Consider the following 19,150-nt stretch of genomic DNA (forward strand, 5'->3'; position numbering starts at 1 on the left):
CCCAGAAAACACAAACAGCTGGTGGAAAGCAACCAGATACCATTTTTTTTTATTAAATTTTTAAAATTTTTTATTTTGGAGGGAAAGCAATTAGGCTTATTTTTATTTATTTATTTATTTATTTAACGGAAGTACTGGGGATCGAATCCAGGACCACTGAACATCAGATTTTAAAATCACTTCAAAGTAGCCATTATAAATATGTTCAAAAACTAAAGAAAACCGTGATTGAAGAAAAAAAGGAAAGTGTGATGACAATGTCTCATCAAATAGCAATATTAATGCAGAGAATTATTAAAAAAAAAAAAGACTCAAAATAGAGATTCTGGAGTTGAAAAAGACAGTAAGTGAAATGAAAAATTCACTAGACCTCAGCAGTAAATTTGAATTAGCGGAGGAAAGAATTAGCAAACTTTGAAGAGAGGTCAACAAAGCTTATGCAATCCACAGAACAAAGAGAAACTAGAATAAAGAAAAATAAACAAAGCTTTAGAGAATGGTGGGACACCAAAAATGCGCTACCATGTACATAATACAAGTACCAGAATAAGAGAGGGGGATAGCCGAAAAAATTTTTTGAAGTCAAATAGCTGAAGACTTCCCAAAATTTATTGAAAAACAATCCACACATCCAGGAAGCTCAACTTAAGATAAATACAAAGAGCTCTACAGATAGATACATTATAGTAAAAATGCTGAAAGCCAAAAAAATGGAGATCTTAAAAGCAGCAAAGCAACTCATCACTTACAGGGGAACCCCAACGGTATTCACAGCTGACTTCTCATGAGAAACAGTAGAGACCAGACAGCAACGGGATAATGTATTCAAAGTGCTCAAAGAAAACAGCTGTCAGCCAGAAACCCTAGATCCAGGAAAACCTCTCTCAAAAATGAAGGCAAAATAAAGACATTCCCAGATAAACAAAAACTGAGAAGATTTGTTGCTAGCACACCTGCCTTGTTAAGAAATACTGAAAGGTACTCTTCAGACTGAAAGCCAAGTGACCACGGACATAAAAAACAAGTCAAGATAATTATGTGATTATAAGGTAGTATAAATGCACATCCTTTTCCTCCTTTATTCTCTTAAAAGAAATTGTATAACACAACATGGAAGTAATGTGTTCGGAGGCTAATAATGTATAGAAATGTAACGTATTTGACAACAATAGCACAGAAGAGGAAGATGGAAACAAAGCTGTGACTAAGGAAATGACTCAATGGTAACTCGAATCCACAGTAACAGACTGAGAATACCAAAAATGAGTGAGGAGATGAGTATACCAAAAGCTACAAATATATATATATATATATATATATATATATATATATATATATATATATATATATATACGTGCTCTTTTTCTTCTCTCAGATTCTTTGAAAGACATAAATTATATAAAGTAATCATTATAATAATGTATTTTTAGGTCTGTAACATTTATATGTGTAACATGTGTAACAATAATACCACAAAAGGGGTAAAAATAGAACAGAGCAATATAGGAGGGGCATTTCTAAATCTCATCAGAGTTAATCCCATATAGATCTGAAGCTGTTTCTAATGAGTTTTGATGTGCAGAGTAACCCTTAGAACAACTGCTAAGGAAATAACTCAAAGAAATGAATAGCGAAAAAGACAAGCAAAATCGAACAACTGCTCCCGATCAGAGGAAACTAAAGAGGCAAGCTGATCTAAGCTGGACGTGTTTGAAGGGCACAGGCCAGCTCCTGTGTAAAGTGTCAGTTTGGGTTTGTCTGCCATTTCCTCGTGATTTATGCTTTTTGGCAGGAACAACAGAAACGTGTCCCTCTCAGGCGTGACATCGCGAGGCCCATGACGTTGACTTGTCCCATGAGTAGCGACGTTAACTGGCATGCCCCGTCTGCCACGTCTCTTCATTGTTGACTAATAATGGAATGTAGTAATTAACATCAATCAGCAGGTGTTTTGTGGGGACAGACTTTGTGACCACGTCTACATTTATCAGGTGGCATTCTGCTGAAGGTGACACCCTCCATTTTCCCTCATTTATTAATTTATTATTTATATGAATTCATGGATTCTAACTTACTCAGTGGGTTATAGTCTATTATCATCCTTGTCTATTTTGAGACTCAGATTGCCCCAGATTTCCCCACTGGGAGTCCCTTTCAACTGCTTTTCTGATTGAACCCCGACTGATGCACCATGGCTCCTTAGTGATGGCCAGCAGCTCTTTTCCCCTCTTCCAGCCACAATGTCTTCCCAGATTTTCCTGCCCATTCTCGGCCAAGCGATTAGGTTAGGATGGACCCCACCTCAGCCTCAGGGATGTACCTTGACTTGCCTTATGCTAGTCAGGGTATCCCAGGCCCCTGGACACAGTGATCGTTTCAAGATGAGCATGTGACCCATTCGAGTATGAAAACTGGGGAAAACTGATGGGGTTTCTGGGAAAGGAGCTTCCTTCCTGTTCCAAGGGAGCTTCTCTTCCAAGAGGCTGCCGAAGAACTCTCTTTCTCTCTCCTGATGACACACTGTCAGGATATACAGTTGGGGCCTGATGCAGCCATTTCTGCTGCCAAGAAGGAAGCTAGGCTGAGGTCAAGTTCAGCCTACACAGGTGGGAAGAACTGAGAGAATGGTAGGGAAACTGGACTGGAGCTCTGGGGACACCACTGATTTATGGAACATTCTGTGCCTCAAGCTATCTGTGGACTGGTTACTCATTTGAGCCAATAAATTACCTTTTTTATTTAAGCCAGGGTGAGCGAAGACTTCTGTTGCTTGCAACCCAAAGTATCCTAAACAATACACTCCCCAAAACAGCAAAAGAAGGCTGCCTGCTGAGAAAAGTAACAGGGTAAGTGTCTGTTCCTTATGACCAGAAGAACTCTAACCATAACCTGCTGGTCTCCCTGGCTGGTCTGGGAGTTTCCGGGGGTGTATTCATGGTGTCCCCCAGCCTCTTGGAGTGACACATGGTAGAGTAAATATTGCACAACTGTATGTGTGAGAGCTGCTAAGGCTGCCTTGTTAACAACTAACTCCCTAGCATCTAGAACTGTGAGTGGACAGACAGCAAGCATTTATTGAATGAATCCATGAATCACCCGAGCATGCCCCTCCCCGCAAACCCACCAAAGGAAAAGAAGCTGCAGCAAAAATTGTGCATGCCACTTTATTCTCTTGAGAGGGGAAGGCGGTGGAAGCAGTTAGGTAAGAGGAACTTGAGGGTAGACTCTGGATTTAGGAAGGAAGGCGCCGGCTAAGGTTGCTGGAGTTTCTGTGCTTCTCCTCCAGGATGGGGTCAGGGGGCCCAGAGGCTCAGATGAGACCTGGTGTGGAGAGAAGAGCCAGCTGTGGGCAGGTGGGTGTGGTCTCCAGGGCCAGCGGGGATTCAGACCCACCTGTCCCTGCTGTACGTACCCAGAGTCACATCCTGGAAGCCAGTCAGGAGCCTGTGCAGGCTTTGAAGATAAAAGCCACAGGCTCCAATGACAGGAAATGGTGGGGACCTCACACTGAGGGGTGATCCCAGATCTACCAGTATCAAGTCCCAAAGCATCAGTGAGGACTGGATGAACTGCCAGAGCCCATCACGGGGCCCCTTCCAGCCCCACCTCCTCCTGCAGCCGCAGGCATAGCCTGGGCAGCCCAAGAGGATGGGGCCAGCAGGGCCCTCTCTGCCCAGCAGGGTTCCCCAGCCTGGCTCCAAGGCCCCTAGTGTCACGGAGAAGGATGTGGCCTCGGCTCCCAACCCCAGGGACCTGTGCTGGGGCTGGGGATTGGAGTGTGATCAGGACTCTGGTATCTCTTGAATATCTCAGTCTGAGGCCATTTCCTTGGTGTCAGCCTCTTTATATATGATGGTCTCATTCAATCCTCATTTTAACCTCAGAAATAAGAATTATTATCCCCTTTCACAGATGAGGGAATTGAAGCTCAGAGAAGTTATTTGCCCAAATGTCACACCGGTCACAATGGCCACCATTAAAAAGTCCACAAGTGATAAATGCTGGAGAGGGTGTGGAGAAAAGGGAGTGCTCCTACACTGCTGGTGGCAATGTAAATTGCCACAGCCACTGTGGAGAACACTATGAAGGTTCCACAAAAAAACTAGAATTACTGTATGATACAGCGGTCCCACTTCTGAGCATATATCTGGATAAAACTATAACTTGAAAAGATACATGCATCCCAGTGTTCATAGCAGGATTATTTACAACAGCCAAAGCATGGAAGCAACGTGCATGTCCATGGACAGATGAATGAAGAAAGAAGCTGCAATGTATATATACACTATGGAATATTACTCAGCCATAAAAAGAATGAAGTAATGCCATTTGCAGCAACATGGATGGACCTAGAGATTATCATACCAAGTGAAGTAAGTCAGACAAAAAAAAGACAAATATCATATGGTATCACTTATATGTGGCCTCTAAAAAAAATGACACGAATGAACTTATTTACAAACCAGAAATAGACTCACAGACATAGAAAACAAACTATGCTTACCAAAGGGGAAAGGGTGATGGGGAAGGATGTATTGGGATTTTGGGATTAACGTGTACACACTACTATATATAAAGTAGATAAACAACAAGGACCTACTGTACAGCACAAGGAACTACATTACGTATCTGGTGATAACCTATAATGGAAAAGAATATATGTGTGTGTGTGTATATATTACAATTATATATATATATTTATATATAATTGAATCATTTTGCTTGCACTCAAAACTAACACAACATTGTAAACTAACTATACATTTTAAAGTTACTTGCCCAAGGTCACACAGCTGAGGAGAAACCGGGGCCTGATCTTAGCCTAGGACTGCCTGGAAATGGAGAAGCCTCATGCTCATAGGAGTTCTTCTTAAACGTTTCCAGCTAAAACCCACCTGCCCCGCTGCTCCACACTTTCCCAAGCTGGGAGTGAGAGGAGTGATGTGTCATTGCAAAGAAGCTTGGTGGGGCACGTGTAAGCGGCTTCTGAAGTTCTCTCTGACTTTTGTGTTTTCAAACCCTGTCCCACACGCACGGGGAGGCTGTCAGGGAATGTCCCTGCGGTCACCTCTGCACCCACCTGCCTTGGGTTTGCATTTCTTGAGGTCCACACAGATTTCCCGGGGTTTCTTCCCAGCAATGATGTCCTGGGAGATGCGGTTAAGAGCGAGCTTCGTGATCATCTTGCACAGGCCTCGCAGCCGTTTGAACTTCCGGCACACCTGGGACGCAGCCTGGGCGATGGTGTCCTGGCGTGGCAGCGCCACAGCGGGACACGGGCGTCAGGCGAGCCCTGCCCAGCTCCCCACTCCGCAGGCCCCAGCAGCTCTGGGCCCCGGGCAGGTCCAGGGATGGGCCTGCTGGGTGTGAGGAGTTGGTGCCCTGAGGCCACGGGAGCAGAGATGGGAGAGACAGAGCCAGCCCCCAGTCCCGGCCTCCGAGCTGCTCGGGCCCAGCCGCGGGTCAGCCCTCCGCAGGGCCCCTGCTCCGGGGCGGTTTGCTGGGTCCCCCGGGCTTCTGCCCACCCCACCCGCCAGCGGGCAGGAGGCTCCACAAGCCCTCAACCTCACCTGGGTGGGCTGCTGTCCCACCAGGTCCTCCACCTTCTGGATTAGCATCTGACAAGAGTGACAGATGAAGCCCAGCCCCTCTCCTCTGGGCTGCAGGTCACCCTGTCAGGAAAGGAAGCCCCCCGAGGTGGTCTCTCAGGCATCCCAACCTGGGGTGCTTTCAAGGCTGCAGGATCATCTATGAGCTTTCTGGCCCCTGCCCACCTTCCGGCTAGTTTAGGAGTGGGGCTGCTGAAAGACCCCAGAACCGCCCCCAGCCCCTTTCCCAGCCCAGCATCTGTCCCCTTCTGTTCTCTGAGCAGCCCGCTGAGGATGCCCTTGGGGAAGGCCAGCCAGACTAACATAGCCCCCACTCAACCCCCCAGCATCTCCGGCTCCCAGCCCTGCCTCCCCTCCCCCTGACCAGCAGAGATCTCCAGCCCCCGCTGCACCCTGGCGCTGCCCAGGGAGGAGAGGAAGGTGAGCGACTGTGGCGGGTGAGCAGGCAGCCAGCCAGGTACCTGGGGGTCCTGTGGGGCCAGGCCCTGGAAGAGGTGCTCTCCATCACACAGGTGGGCTGTTGCTCCATCAGAATGCTCAGGGGTCAGACCAGAAAAGGCCAGAACTGGGGAAGAAATGAGACCAGCATCTCTCCGCAGGTGGAAGGAGGGGACGATCAGTTCTTCTGGCTGGCAGACGGCCCAGGAGGTATCAGGGGCCGGGACAGGGATGGGGCCTGGGAGGAGTCCAGGAGGCCTCCTGCCCCACTCTGCCCTGGGGCTGCTCTGACCCACTGTCAGAGGAGAAAATAAACCTCTCGAGTCCAAAAGACTCTCCCAAACACCAACCTTGCACCCCCTCTCTGTTTCACTCTCTCTGTCTCTGTCTCTCTGTGTCCGTTCTCTCTCACACACACATAGACTTGGGGGGTTGGTGTAAAAGGAAGCTTCCCTCGTCTTCTTTCAAGAGATTTCCTTTTTCTCTTTCCTTCCATAAAGACTCATGTCAGATGGCCCAGCCCAGCCCTCTCTCCTTTCGAGAAGGGTCCTTACTCATAGCTAAGCCCTTGGAGCTCACAGTGAAGGCAGACCCTGGGAGAGAGGAGGTGTGTGGGGACTAGGAAGTGAGTCTGGAACGGTGAGGGGTCCCCACTGGCTGACAACCCTGTCATCACCCCAGCCAGGGTGGGCCAGAAGAAACATCAGAGCCACCAACGAGGGTGGGTGACCATCATGACACAGATGAAGAGCCAGAGGCCCAGGGAGGGAAGGGCAGGGCCCAGGCCACACAGCGTGGCAGCAGAGTTGGGACCAGAACCCAGGCCGGGACTCGCTTCCTTCCCATCGGCCATCCCTCCCCTTTGGCCAGGTCGCTGACAGGCTCGGCTGAACGCGACCCTGAGGAAAAGGCGCAGCCTCCACGAGGATGGTGAGAAGGCTGGTGAGGGGCTGGGGGACCTGGGGGGCCCAGGGTGTTCATGCTAGGGGTGCACCAGGCCCCAGAAAGCGGGGCTGGGAGCAGGAGCCGTCAGCATCATGCCCGAGGGGCACGTCCTTACCTGGGGCACCCAGGAGCACCGAGACAAGGACCAGGAGCACCCGGGAGGTCATGGTGGGGCAGCTGCCAAGGCCCCCTCAACACCCTGTTTTATGGAGGCTGGGAACCCGGCAGTCTGACCTTGCCAGGTCCTCCTCTTGCTGGCCACCTCCCCATGTCTCTGGGCTCACCACAAACACCAGCACCACTCTGCGGAGAAGTGGGGGGAGGAGTGGTACCTCAGCGCTCCCACACATCCTGTCGGCCCCCACCCCCCACCCAGAACTAGAACTTCCTAAGCTGAGCGGGGCTTTGCTGGAGGGCATCGCTGCTATGGCGCCCACCCTGCCCAGATGCAGCGACCGAAGAAGTCCCTGCCATCGTGTCAGGCATTTTTATGTTACAAACAAGAGAGAGCTTGACTCAACTTGACTCATACAAGAAAGGAAATTTTTGGTTCATGTGATTGGGAAGTCCAGAAATAGAGCAAGTAGCTGTAGGCAAAGCTGGATCCAGAGGCTCAGATCGTGTCACCAGGATCTGACGTCTCTCTCTGCCTGTCCTCTGCCTTCTGGGGTGTCCTGTGCACTGCCCAGGCAGGGAGTGGGGCTCCCCAGTAGCTCTCTTGGTGGCCAGAAGAAGCCCTTCTTCCCTGAAGTCACGGAAAACATCTCACAGCAGTGAGGTTCAAACTGGGCTGCGTACCCACCCGTCAGCCCATCACTGCACCAAGTCAACGGGACACACTGACTGGTTGGCAACAGGCAGGGATGTCCCTGCAGATGGCTGAAATGAGGGAGGGACAGGCCCCCCAAAGGCTTGGCACTGACGCAGAAGGAAGGGAGTGGACGCTGGGAGGAAACATTGACAGCGGTCTCCTGCAGTCACTGAGGCAAGTTCCCGCTTATTCGTGACATAAAAATGCCCGACACATGTATTTTGGCAACCAGAAATTAATTAACACAGGTAACAGTAACGTCCCCAAAGTCAAACTTCTTTTTTTCTTTTTTTGCTACCTTCAAGAAAGCCTATGACTTCAGTTCCACCTTTGCCCTCAGGTGTTTCATTTCTGGATGGAACGTCAAAGTGCCATGTAGGGAGAGGCCCGCATGTTAAGCTATTAACATCCTGAGCAGGACTCACCCGTCCGGACCACTCAGACCGGGAAGGATGCTTGGGCACCCACTGTGGACAAAGCGCGTCAGGACTGTTGTGTGAACACAGGCAGGAGTTAGACGGGATCCCTGCCCCCACCCCGGGCCCAGGGTTCAGTGAAAGAGATCCGGACACCTTCCACCCTAAACGGCACCCACGGGGAGAGAAACTCCGTGAATGCGAGAACATTACCAGGTTGGCTCCCCTCTGCATCTTTAGTGCCTAGAATCGTGCCTGGCACACTGCCAATTACATATTTTTTAATGGAATGAATGAATAAATAAATAAATCCATTACTTCTTCTGGTTATTCCAATATGGGCTTAAAAATGGAATCAATGCCAGAATAATAACTTGAATTTCCTGGGTCCCTCCCTTCCAGCTACCGCAAGAATCTCAGCCCTTATAAAGTCCCCTCCACTCCCAAGTGTCTCTGGGAGTCCCTGGACACATCCTGGTGTCCACGAGGGCAGTGAGCACACCATGGTCCCAGCTCCCACATCACTCACTGTTATCTGGTCAAAGGAATGAATGAGGGAAACTTCTTTCTAAACTCTAAGTTTCAGTGCCCTCCCTCTCGTCTCCTCTCCCAGGGAAATTCGTTCTTTTGAAAGAAAGTAAAATGTAATAAAAGTGCTGGGAAAGACGGCCAGGAGGCCTTTCAAGGTGCCAAATGTCCAACTCCGTGTTCCTTTCCCCTGGGCACCCAGGAACATCCCATGTCCCACCTTCCCCTGTTTCAGTGGGACAATGTGACTGAGTTCTGGGCCAAGAACTGGAGGCAGAAATGTAGGTCGCTCCCGGGCCTGACTCCCAACACGCCCCTCTCAGTCTCCCACTTTTTCTCTCTGTGCCCTGCCGGCCAGGTGCAGAGGATCCGCGGGAGGACCCCCGCCCTGGGGGACAGCGGAGTAAGCAGGGGGAGGAGCCTGGGCCCCTGAGTGGCAGCGTGGACCAGAGCAGCCCCTCCCGAGGCCGGCCTACTCTGCGCTGTGATGTGAGCGAGGAGAAGGCATGGGCTGTGAGAAGGGCCTGTTCCAGCACTTGGGTACAATGAGCGGTGCCTGCGACCGCCCCCGCCACCCCCCCGGGCTCCGTCAGTCCTGAGTGTGCCCGCACCTGACTGCCCGCAGCGCCCCACCTTGGTCCCGCACTTACTCAGCTACAAGCACATCCTTCCTGTTCCCCTTCCTGGGCAGAACACAAGTCACGGGGCCCGTCCTCGGCAGACATTTACACCCACTGTTGATCACTCCCTAGGAGGCAGCTGTGTTTGTCATACCAACGAGGGCTCGAGGCCAACAGAAACCTCCCGAGCCCCTGTGTGACCTCGAGGGAGTCACTTGGCCACCCTGAGTCCAGTGGCACTGACTCCTGCCCTGCCAGGGGTGCTGGACGCTCCCTGGAGTAGCAGCCCCTGAGCCTCCGCGGGAGAGGGCTCCCCGAGAATCAGCTAAACTGGCCACCAGGGTGGTGACAGCGAGCCAATTCCTGACTCCCTGCACTCACAGTAGCGTCTGCGCCTGGTCAGTGATGAACTTGTCCTTGGCGGTGCCCTGCCCAGCGGGGCCTGACCTGACAGCTGCAGGGGACAGTTTCTTTCTCCTGAACCACCAGCTGTGCCCCTTGTCTCAATACTCGGGGCATTTCGGTTTTTTCTTTTTTTCATACAAACAGTCTTTTGACTAATGCCAACCATGTTCTCACAGAACCCGGGGAGTCTTCTGGAGGAAAGGCCAAGGAGAAGGTGGGGACTGGCGGCCTTGGAGGGTCCCAGGTTTGCCCTCCAGTGCTTGCTCTGGGCCAAGAGCCAGGCAGGAAGCTCTTAAGAGCCTTGTTCAAGAGCGGAGGAGGGCTGAGAGGCCTGGGATAGAGACAGGAGGGGGAATCACTGTGGCTGCCCTGGCCCTTCCTCAGTTTCCCTTCCATAACCCCGAGACATGGCGGATGTGAAGGCTTAAAAGCCCCCTGGTTGGAGGGAGTCAGGAGTCCAGGTGTGTGGGAGGTAGGATTGGGGTGGGGGGAAAAGGGAGCAGGAAATGACATCAGTCAGGAGATGGGGAGGGGGGCCGGGGCTGGGGAGGTCAGGCAGGAGTGTCCTTGCTGGGAAGAGGTGGGGATCAAAGTACCTGGAGGGCCCTCCAGGGCAAAGGCAAACAGTGAGGTCAAGGCTTCTCCCACAGAGCCCTGCCCCCACACCCCAGCCCCCAGCTATAAGGGCCCCGGCCCCAGGCAGGAGCCTTGGCTGCGCAGTCCAGGCTGCTGAAGTGTCATGGCCAAGTTACACCTGCTGCCGTGGCTGCTGCTGCTGCTGCCCACACTCCGTGGTCCAGGCACTGGTGAGTCTCCCCAGCCTCTCCTCACCCCCCTCCCACCTGGGGCCACGTGCAGAGGGGGACATCACCACCGTCCCTACCACTTCCTGAGCCCTGGCTCGGTCCCAGGCATTGCCCCTGGTCTGTACATTATCCTTATTTCAAAGATGAAGAAGTTTTGACTCAGAGGGGCTCCATACCTTGTCCAAGGTCATACAGCTGGTGGGCACTAAAGCAGGCAGAACCCGGAGCTGTCTGGCTCCAGCATGTTTAACAGCCATGCATCCCACTAAAACTGGGTTTGGAGGTTGGGTGAGGTCGGGGTGCCAGGTGTGGCTCGGATTCTAAGGTTGCACTGGCCCCAAACAGCAGCTGATGGGACCACCTCATCCCCGGGCTGTGCCCAGGGCCCCGAGTTCTGGTGCCAAAGCCTGGAGCAAGCACTGCAGTGCAGAGCCCTAGGGCACTGCCTACAGGAAGTCTGGGGACACGCGGGAGCCGTGAGTACCACCCAAATGTGCACTGGGACCACAGGTCTGGGATAGAGGGTTCTGGGTAGGCTCTGAATGGGCCTGAGGGATTGGAGGCTCCATAGGGGATGGGATGGAATGGGACAGAATGTGATGGATGGGACGGGACGGGATGAAATGGGATTGGATTGGCGAGAATGGGATGGGATAGAATGGGACGGACGGAATGGATGGCATGGTGGGCAATTGCCTGTGCCTTGGAGAGCCCCCTCAGCCACCTAAACTGGAAGCACGCCCCACTCATGTGCCCACCTTGGGGCTCCCCTTCCCAGGATGACCTGTGCCAGGAATGTGAGGACATCGCCCGCATTCTCACCAAGATGGCCAAGGAGGCCATTTTCCAGGTGATGAGGCCTAGACTCTGGATGAAGCCTGGGAGTTAAGAGATGGGGGACAGAGCAGAAAGACGAGGTCAGCCCCTTCCAGGAGCCGTCTCCAGGCCAGGGGTGACACCCGGGTTTGCCTGGGGACTCCAGGCGCCCCCTGGGTGGAAGTGGGCTCTGGGAGCAAGCCCAGCAGCACAGCGCGTTCCTGGGGGCACAGCCCTGCCTGTGCCCGGCTACCTCTTAACTCCAGGGCCCTGAGAGAAGGCGGCCAGGCAGGGGCTTGGGCGGGGCGACCTCAGAGAGGTCCGGCTGATGCTCCCCTCCCCCTCCCGCCTCCCAGGACAGGATTCGGAAGTTCCTGGAGCACGAGTGTGACGTCCTCTCCCTGAAGCTGCTGGTGCCCCAGTGTCACCACATGCTGGACATCTACTTCCCACGGGTCATCGACCACCTCCAAAGCCAGATGGTGAGGCCCCGCGGGTCTCTCCTCCTCCCGGCCTCCTGCACCGCACAGCCCCCACACTACCCTCGCCCGGAGTTGCCCGCACACACGGCACCCCAGCCCCCACACACAACCCCTCAGGTGCCCAGATCTCAGCCCCACCTACTCAGCTGTGCTCAGTGGGCCTGGCCCGCACGCTTACAAACACCCACACAGACCCCGCCTCACCCTTCACACAAACATCCACTCAGTCCCACGCTCACACTACACATTCAGTCTCACGCAAAATCCACACACACAAACACTTTCACGGACTCATCCTCCTTCATTCTCACAAACATCCTTGCTCACCCTCATTCACGCACATTCCCAGACACCTGCCCCAAAGTCCCCACGTGGCCCCATCTCTGCCTTTGGTCTCCCCCACCCCCACCACAGGGTCCCAAACCTCAGCCCCAGACCAGCCTGCTCCCCGCCATTCCAGGCCCAAAGACAGCAGCCTAGTCCCTGAGTCCTTGAGCCAGAAAGCAAGAGTAGGGTTCCCTCTCCGACCCTGAGCACCCCCTTCCCTGCATTGTGTCCCAGAACCCAAAGGCCATCTGCGAGCACGTGGGCCTGTGCAAACCCAAGAGTCCAAAGCCGGAGCTGTTGGACCCTCTGCTGGATGAGCTGGTCCTCCCCGTGCTGCCAGGGGCCCTCCAGGCGAGGCCTGGGCCCCAGACACAGGTGAGCACACGAGACAGGTGGGGACCCAGAAGGCTAAGGCCACAGCTGAGGCCCTGGGAGGGGCAGAGCCGGGAAGGGGACCAGCAGCTCCAAGCAGGGCTTAAGGCTGAGCGGGAGGAGGCTTCTCCCTCAGGAGCCCAGCCTGCTTCCCTGTCATTCTCTCCCCTAGGATCTCTCCGAGCAGCGGTTCCCCATCCCCCTCCCCTTCTGCTGGCTCTGCAGGACTCTGATCAATCGGATCCAAGCTGTGCTTCCCAAGGTGAGGCGTCCTGCGCCGCAGGGAGCTCATCAGGGCCCCCCACGGCTCCCCTCACCCCTCACACCCCCGTCAGGGGCCAGCTGGAGGAGTTGGAGGGGGGCCATTTGTGCGTTGCCCCCACCCAAGGGACCCCGGAGCTCAGGCTAGACCTGGTAGGTGCCAGACCTAGAGTTAATCCCACAGTTGTTCCCCATAGGCCAGGCCCTATGCCGGCTGTCAAAGTACAGAAGAGAATCCTTTCCTGAGTGTGCGCTGTGGTGGGAGAGATTTTTTTCAGGTAGTGATAAGTTCAGGGCAGAAAATTAAAACAGACGAGGAGAGACAGTGACACGAGAGGTTGGTTGGTCAGGAAGCATCTCAGAGAAGCTGATGGTTAAGCTGAGATCTAGAGGACAAGGACCGATGGGCAAAGGGCCTCGAGGGGCACAAGCTTAGGCAGCCGTGCGTCTGCAGTAGGCAGGCTGTGGGGAGCAGTCGGAGAAGGGAGCAGAGGGTCAGGACTGCGGGGCCGGGAGACACGTCTGGGACAAGTGAAGGAAGGCTAGATTTTCTTCTGAATCCAACAGTTGTGGAAGGGGAGGCCACGACCGGATTCACACTTTAGGAAGACCGCTCTCGCGCTGTTTGAAGAACGGATTGGGCAGATGGGGGAGATGAGTGAGGGCAAGGCGGGTACTTAGGAAATGACTGCAGAAATCGCGATGGGAGAAGATGGGGGTGGGGTGACATGGGGGTGTGGGCCCTGGGGACCTGTCTGGGAGGTGGGCTCTGCAGGACTTGGTGATGGACGGGACCTGGGGAGCAGGGAGGAGAGAGGAACCAGCAAAGACTGTGGACTTTGGCGGGAGCAACCGGCTCTTGGGAATGCCCCCAGCTGAGATGGGTAAACTTGAGAAGAAACAGAAAGATCAGTTCTCTCCTGGCCACGTGAAGTTTGAGATGCCTGTGCAGCAAGCAAAAGGACATGACAAGCAGGCAGCCTGATCCCCAAGCCAGGGCCGGAGACCTGAGTCTGAGAGTCACGGCTACAGAAAGACTGAAAGCCAAGGGAACAGACGGGATCGCTGGACAAGGTGGAGAGGGGCTGGGACAAGGTGGAGGTGGGGAGGGGAAACCCAGCAAACGAGCACGAGGAGGGACCTCCATGGAGGTGGGGACACCACACGTGACGTCACGGAAGCTGAAGGAAGAAAGCGCTTCAGCAACGAGGAGGTGGTCACCTGGGCTGAAAGCTGCTGAGGGATCAAGACAAGAGATGAGCGGGGAGGAGCCAGGTGACCATGAGAGCTGATCTGGAGGAGCACTGGGCAGAAAGAGCAGCAGGGAGTGTCAGCAACCCTCCCAAAGCGGTTTTTCTGGGAAGGGGAGTGGAGATGGGTGAGGCTCTTCAATGACAGAAGCTATTTTAGCGTGTTCACATGGTGATGAGACCGACAGAAGTAATGAGGGGACAACGCAGGTGCGAGGCCCTTGTGCAGGTGGGGCGGGGGGGACCGGGGCACAGGGAGACGGGCCAGCCTCTGACAGAGCAGGGACCCCTCACCGTCGCAGTAGCATAGTGATCCGATGCAAGCAAATGGGCACATTTGGTGAAATGTGCCATTTGGAAGGTGTCGCACCCCAGGGACGTGCAGGTCCCTCTGCCCACCTCCTACCTCGGCCTTCCTGGTGCTGAGGGACAGCGGGGTCTGCAAGCAAAAGCAGGGCCCAAGCCAGACTGTCGCATGTAGGTTCCTTTTTTTTTTAAATGAAGTGTAGTTGATGTACAATATTACATGTTACAGGTGTACAATATAGTGATTCACAATATTAAAGGTTATACACCATGTAAAGTTATTATAAAATATTGGCCATGTTCCCTGTGCTGAACAACATATCCTGTAACCTATTCTAATGCATGGAGGTTCTTTACATGAATTGGCTGAGTGAGTAAGGGGGTGGCGGGCTGAGCATGCCTGCCGCCTCGCTCCTTGCCCTTCAGTTCAGAGGGTGTGTTTGGAATCAAGGGTGGGGTGGGGAGATTCTTGGCCTCCCCCGGGGGCTCCTGAAACCAGGGGCTTGCTGGCTCCCAGAGCCGCAGAATGAGCGCATCCTCCCGTGCGGAAGCACAGCACGCCCCGGGTCAGGAGGGAGAAGTCCGGGTCTGGTTCTGTCTCTGCCCCAGGCTGCCACGTGGCCTTAGCAATGCCCACCTCTCTGCAGCAATTCCAGAGTCTTTGAAGTCAGGGGTGGGTCCGTGGCCTGGCTCCTGCACCAGCTGAGTGATTCTGGGTGAGTCCCCTGGACTCCCCGATGCTCAGTGTTCTTATCTATAAACAGCATAGTAATTCTCCAAGGGAACAAGGGGAGGTCTACCTACAAAGTACCCAGCTGGTGCCGGGCACAGAGTAGGGCTTTCGAGGAAAGGTCCCACCCTGCCCTCTCTCGGCCCCCGCCCCAGGGTGTGCTGGCCACGGCTGTGGCCCAGGTGTGCCACGTGGTACCCCTGGTGGTGGGGGGCATCTGCCAGTGCCTGGCCGAGCGCTACGTCGTCATCCTGCTGAATGCGCTGCTGGACCGCATGCTGCCCCGGCTGGTCTGCGGCCTTGTCCTCCGGTGCTCCAGCGAGGATGTCATCGGCCCAAGTAAGCCCCAGCCCTTGTCTGTCACCCACTCTCATCCCTGCCCAACCCCTGGCCCTGGACGACCCGCTCGGTCTCCAGTTGCCCTGCACTGTAGCAAAGAAGGAACTGAATACTCTGCAGAGAAGCCTTGACTGGATTTTCTCTCTAGCCCTCAACACTCTGGGGCCTCTGCCAGGAGAATGGCTACCCCAAGACTCCGAGTGCCACCTCTGCATGTTTGTGACCAGCCAGGCAGGGAACAGCAGCGAGCAGGCCGTGCCACAGGCGATGCACCAGGCCTGCCTGGGCTCCTGGCTGGACAGGCAAAAGGTGAGGCGCAGGCTGGCAGGAGGCTCAGGACTCAGGGCTGCCCGTGGTGGAGGGTCGGGCCCAGGAAAGGCTTCCAGCCAGAGACACACAGAGTGGGCCGGAGCCCTGCCCTTAAGGAGCTCAGATAGGCAAACAGGACGTGGGCCAAACAATGGTGGGACTGTAACTCAAGGCCAAACCTGCTGAAGTCAGGAGTTGTCTCTGGCCAAAGGTCATGGGCTCTAGAGGACCAGCCAGCCTCCCTCCTAAACCAAGAGTGTGGCCCGTTAGTGACCAGGAGGTGAGCAGTGCCAGGGCCGGCGGGAGCAGGAGAGAGCCTGGCCTTTTCTCCAGGGTTCCAGGTCTGTCGCAGCCCCAGACTTCCTCCTGGTGTGACTCGGTGGGGACCAACCCACCTGCCGGAGGAGAGGACTGGGCCTGAAGGCCTGGAGTGCCAGTACTCAGAGTGGGTGACAGGCCAGCTGACTCCCCTCGCAGGAGGCCGCTTTCCACACAGGGCGTCCCTGCTGCCCATCACATGTGGTCTCCAAGACCAGATGAGCTTTAGGATGGCTTCTAGAACTGAAATTTAGGGGGAGGAAGTGCAGAGGGCCAAGATTCTGCCCCTGTGCCTCCACCTCCAACGTCCTGGCTTTCCCGACAGAAACCCCCATATCCGCCCACGCTGGCTTGTGCAGTTTTACAGCCAGAGCTGCCCCGTGGGGGCTGAGGGCTGGGCCTGCATCGGTCGGGGGGAGCCCTGCAGTGATCCAGATAAGTGGGGAGGCCCGTGCAGCAAGGCAGGAGAGCCCTGCCCCCGGCCTGGGTCCCCCTCCACTCCGTCTGTCTTCTTCCTCAGTGCGAGCAGTTCGTGGAGCGGCACTCGCCCCAGCTGCAGGCCCTAGTGTCCAGGGGCTGGGACGCCCGCACCACCTGCCAGGTACGCCCACACCTCCCAGCTGGCCCCAGGGCTTTCCTCAGCTCCCAGAGCCCCCCGCCCTCTCCAGTCCATGGGCCTCAGAGGCCCTGCCCCCTGGGTGCAGGGCAGCCCCAGGAGTGCCAGCCCACCAGTGGGAGGTGCCCTCCCATGTTTTCCTAGAGAAAAGGCAGTCTCAGAGAAGTCAAGAAAAAATCACCAAAGAACGAAAAAGGAGGAGTATGGGAAGGAAGGGGGCAGCTTTAAGGAGTGTAATTTGATTCACATCATGGGATGGGGGGTGTACACTGAGCAGTGTGTGCTTGGTGGGGGGTTACCAGGTGGGGCCAGCATCCCACCTCTCTTTCTAAACCCAGGCCTATGGCTCAGGGAGTGGCCCGAGGGTTCTGTGAGGTCACAACAGGAGTGGCAGGTAGAGCCTTCAGGAGGAGCCTCCCGACCCTCTCAGACCTGGGAAGGGAGGATGCATGCCCTCAGGCCCCAATGCTGTCCCTGTGGCAGGCCCTGGGGGTGTGTGCGACCCTGTTCAGTCCTCTCCAGTGTGTCCTCGGCCCTGACTTCTGATGAGAACTCAAAGCCATGCCAGGTGAGTCCAGGCCCCCAATTGATGGGGGAAGAGGTAGAATGGGTCCTGCTCGCATCAGGAAGGGGGCCCACTCGGTCCCCAAAGCGGGAAGAAGAGGCCACTGCAGCTGGCTGCTCCATCCCCTGCCCCCAGGCCAAGCTCGAGGCTCCTGAGGGCCCTGGCAGCACCGCCACCAGAATGACCTCTCTCTGCCCCACTCACCCCTCTGCCCAGAATCCCTGCCACACTCAGCGCCAGGCTCAGCTCCCGGCTCCCTCGCCCGGTCCCAGCCCTCAGGGGAGCTTCCGCACCTCCTCCAGGCTTCCCCTCACAGCTCACCCTGTGGACCTGCTGATCTCCAGTATTTGATGTGTTCAGACCAAGGCCAGCCTTTCCTGAAACTCGCTGCCCCAAGACACCACCCCATCAGATGCCAGGAACTCCATCATCACCTGACCCCTCCCTCCTGAGATACCCCCTTTTTCCTCCCCCTGTCATTGGGTCAGAGTAACACCTTAGGATGGAGGGATGGGCTGGCTGCTGCTGCTGCACCAGGCGCCTTGGGGGAGGGAAGTGCCCCTGAGTACAAACTTGGTCAACTTTGCAATTCTGCCCTGAGCAAGACCCTAACTCAATAATCATTTATTTCTTCACTCATTATTTTAAAATGTAGTGAGTGCCTTTGGCCAGGCCACATTCCAGGGGCAAGGGCTGGAGCTGTGAATAAAAGTGAGCCCCCTGCCCTCCTGGAGCTGTCACCCCAGGGCTGCCTAATCCATCTGAGCAGGGAAGGGAAGGGGACCAGCCTGCTCCTGACATCCTCTGGAATCAGAAGCCCCTGTGGGAGGCGGTGGGGAATAAATGCCTGCCCCACCTCAGACCTTCACCACAGGGACCAGTTTAATGTCATCCTTCCCCAGTGATGCCAGCTGGTGGGACCTAGGGTTCAGGGTGCTGCCAGGAAGAGCTGGGCCTTCCATCCCTATTGAAACAGGGGGCTCTGGTCCCAACCCTGCCATTGCCTGGCCACGGGTCCCCAGGCCATGCTGCCCCTCTCTGGCCCCCACTCTCCTTAGTGACAAAGGGGGAGCCGGGTGAGGTCATCTTCAGGACTCTCCAGCTCTGCCGCATGACAAGGCCCCTCCTCAGGCTCCCTGCCCCTGCCCACACTGAGAAGCCCTCATCTTCCCCACATCTTTTCTTCAAAAGGCCCTGAGGCTGGTGGACCACACACCCATGGCTTGTGCACTCACTCCTGGGTCGGCCTGTCTGTCCTGTCTGTAACCACAGCCTGAAACCAGAGCCACTTCCATCCTCTCTGGGTGTGAGTTGAGGCCAAGGCTGCATCTTCTGGAGGGGGTCTGAGGAGGGGGCTTCCGGCCCAGGGTGCCCTCACACCCCACAGAAGCCAGCTCCCAGAGCGCCCCTATGACTGGGCCTAGGGGAACTCATTGCAGGCCCACAGCCTTTCTCCAAGTCCTGGCTCCAAGAGGACAGTGGAGGAGAAGCGGGACCCTGTCTCCCCCAGATCTCCACGTGCACAAGACACTCGCTTTTACACTTATTTTGCTAACTCACAAAATCCCAAATTCGGAAGAATAAAATAATGGGAACATAAAGAACCAAAACAGAGAGACATGTGAAGTTCTTGAACGTTTTTAAAAGCCAGGAGGTCCCTGGCATGGTCAAGGGTGAACAGAGCAGTACTCGAGTGTGGTGGAACGAGATTGGGTAGAATTTCTTATCTGGAATATTCTCCTACTCAAGAGCTGTTGCGTTTTGTTAAGATGTAAAAAGGGGGTTTCTTTTTATCTTTTTGTAAGGTTGAACTCCCAACTTTCGTTTGAAATGCCAGGCGGACTGGCATTCTGCTGTGACTTACCTCCTCCAAGCTCACTT

General features: G+C 54.9%; 2 protein-coding genes across 2 annotated transcripts; one reads left to right on the forward strand and one right to left on the reverse strand.

Annotated features, from left to right (window-relative positions):
* Positions 1–3,150: 3,150 nt before the first annotated feature.
* On the reverse strand, positions 3,151–7,261 carry GNLY (granulysin). Its single transcript, XM_014558318.2, has 5 exons — positions 7,108–7,261; positions 6,071–6,174; positions 5,571–5,672; positions 5,081–5,249; positions 3,151–3,321 (listed from the first exon to the last, which is right to left on the reverse strand). The coding sequence occupies exons 1-5, from the start codon at positions 7,157–7,159 to the stop codon at positions 3,311–3,313; spliced, it is 438 nt and encodes a 145-aa protein (XP_014413804.1). The 5' UTR covers positions 7,160–7,261; the 3' UTR covers positions 3,151–3,310.
* A 3,180-nt stretch (positions 7,262–10,441) lies between these two features.
* Positions 10,442–17,607, forward strand: SFTPB (surfactant protein B). Its single transcript, XM_014558310.2, has 11 exons — positions 10,442–10,578; positions 10,924–11,054; positions 11,357–11,428; positions 11,751–11,876; positions 12,438–12,578; positions 12,748–12,837; positions 15,278–15,461; positions 15,610–15,770; positions 16,609–16,689; positions 17,188–17,272; positions 17,486–17,607. The coding sequence occupies exons 1-10, from the start codon at positions 10,512–10,514 to the stop codon at positions 17,248–17,250; spliced, it is 1,116 nt and encodes a 371-aa protein (XP_014413796.1). The 5' UTR covers positions 10,442–10,511; the 3' UTR covers positions 17,251–17,272; positions 17,486–17,607.
* Positions 17,608–19,150: the final 1,543 nt, after the last annotated feature.

This window comes from Camelus ferus, chromosome 28 (assembly GCF_009834535.1).
Source record: "Camelus ferus isolate YT-003-E chromosome 28, BCGSAC_Cfer_1.0, whole genome shotgun sequence".
Lineage (NCBI taxonomy): Eukaryota > Metazoa > Chordata > Mammalia > Artiodactyla > Camelidae > Camelus > Camelus ferus.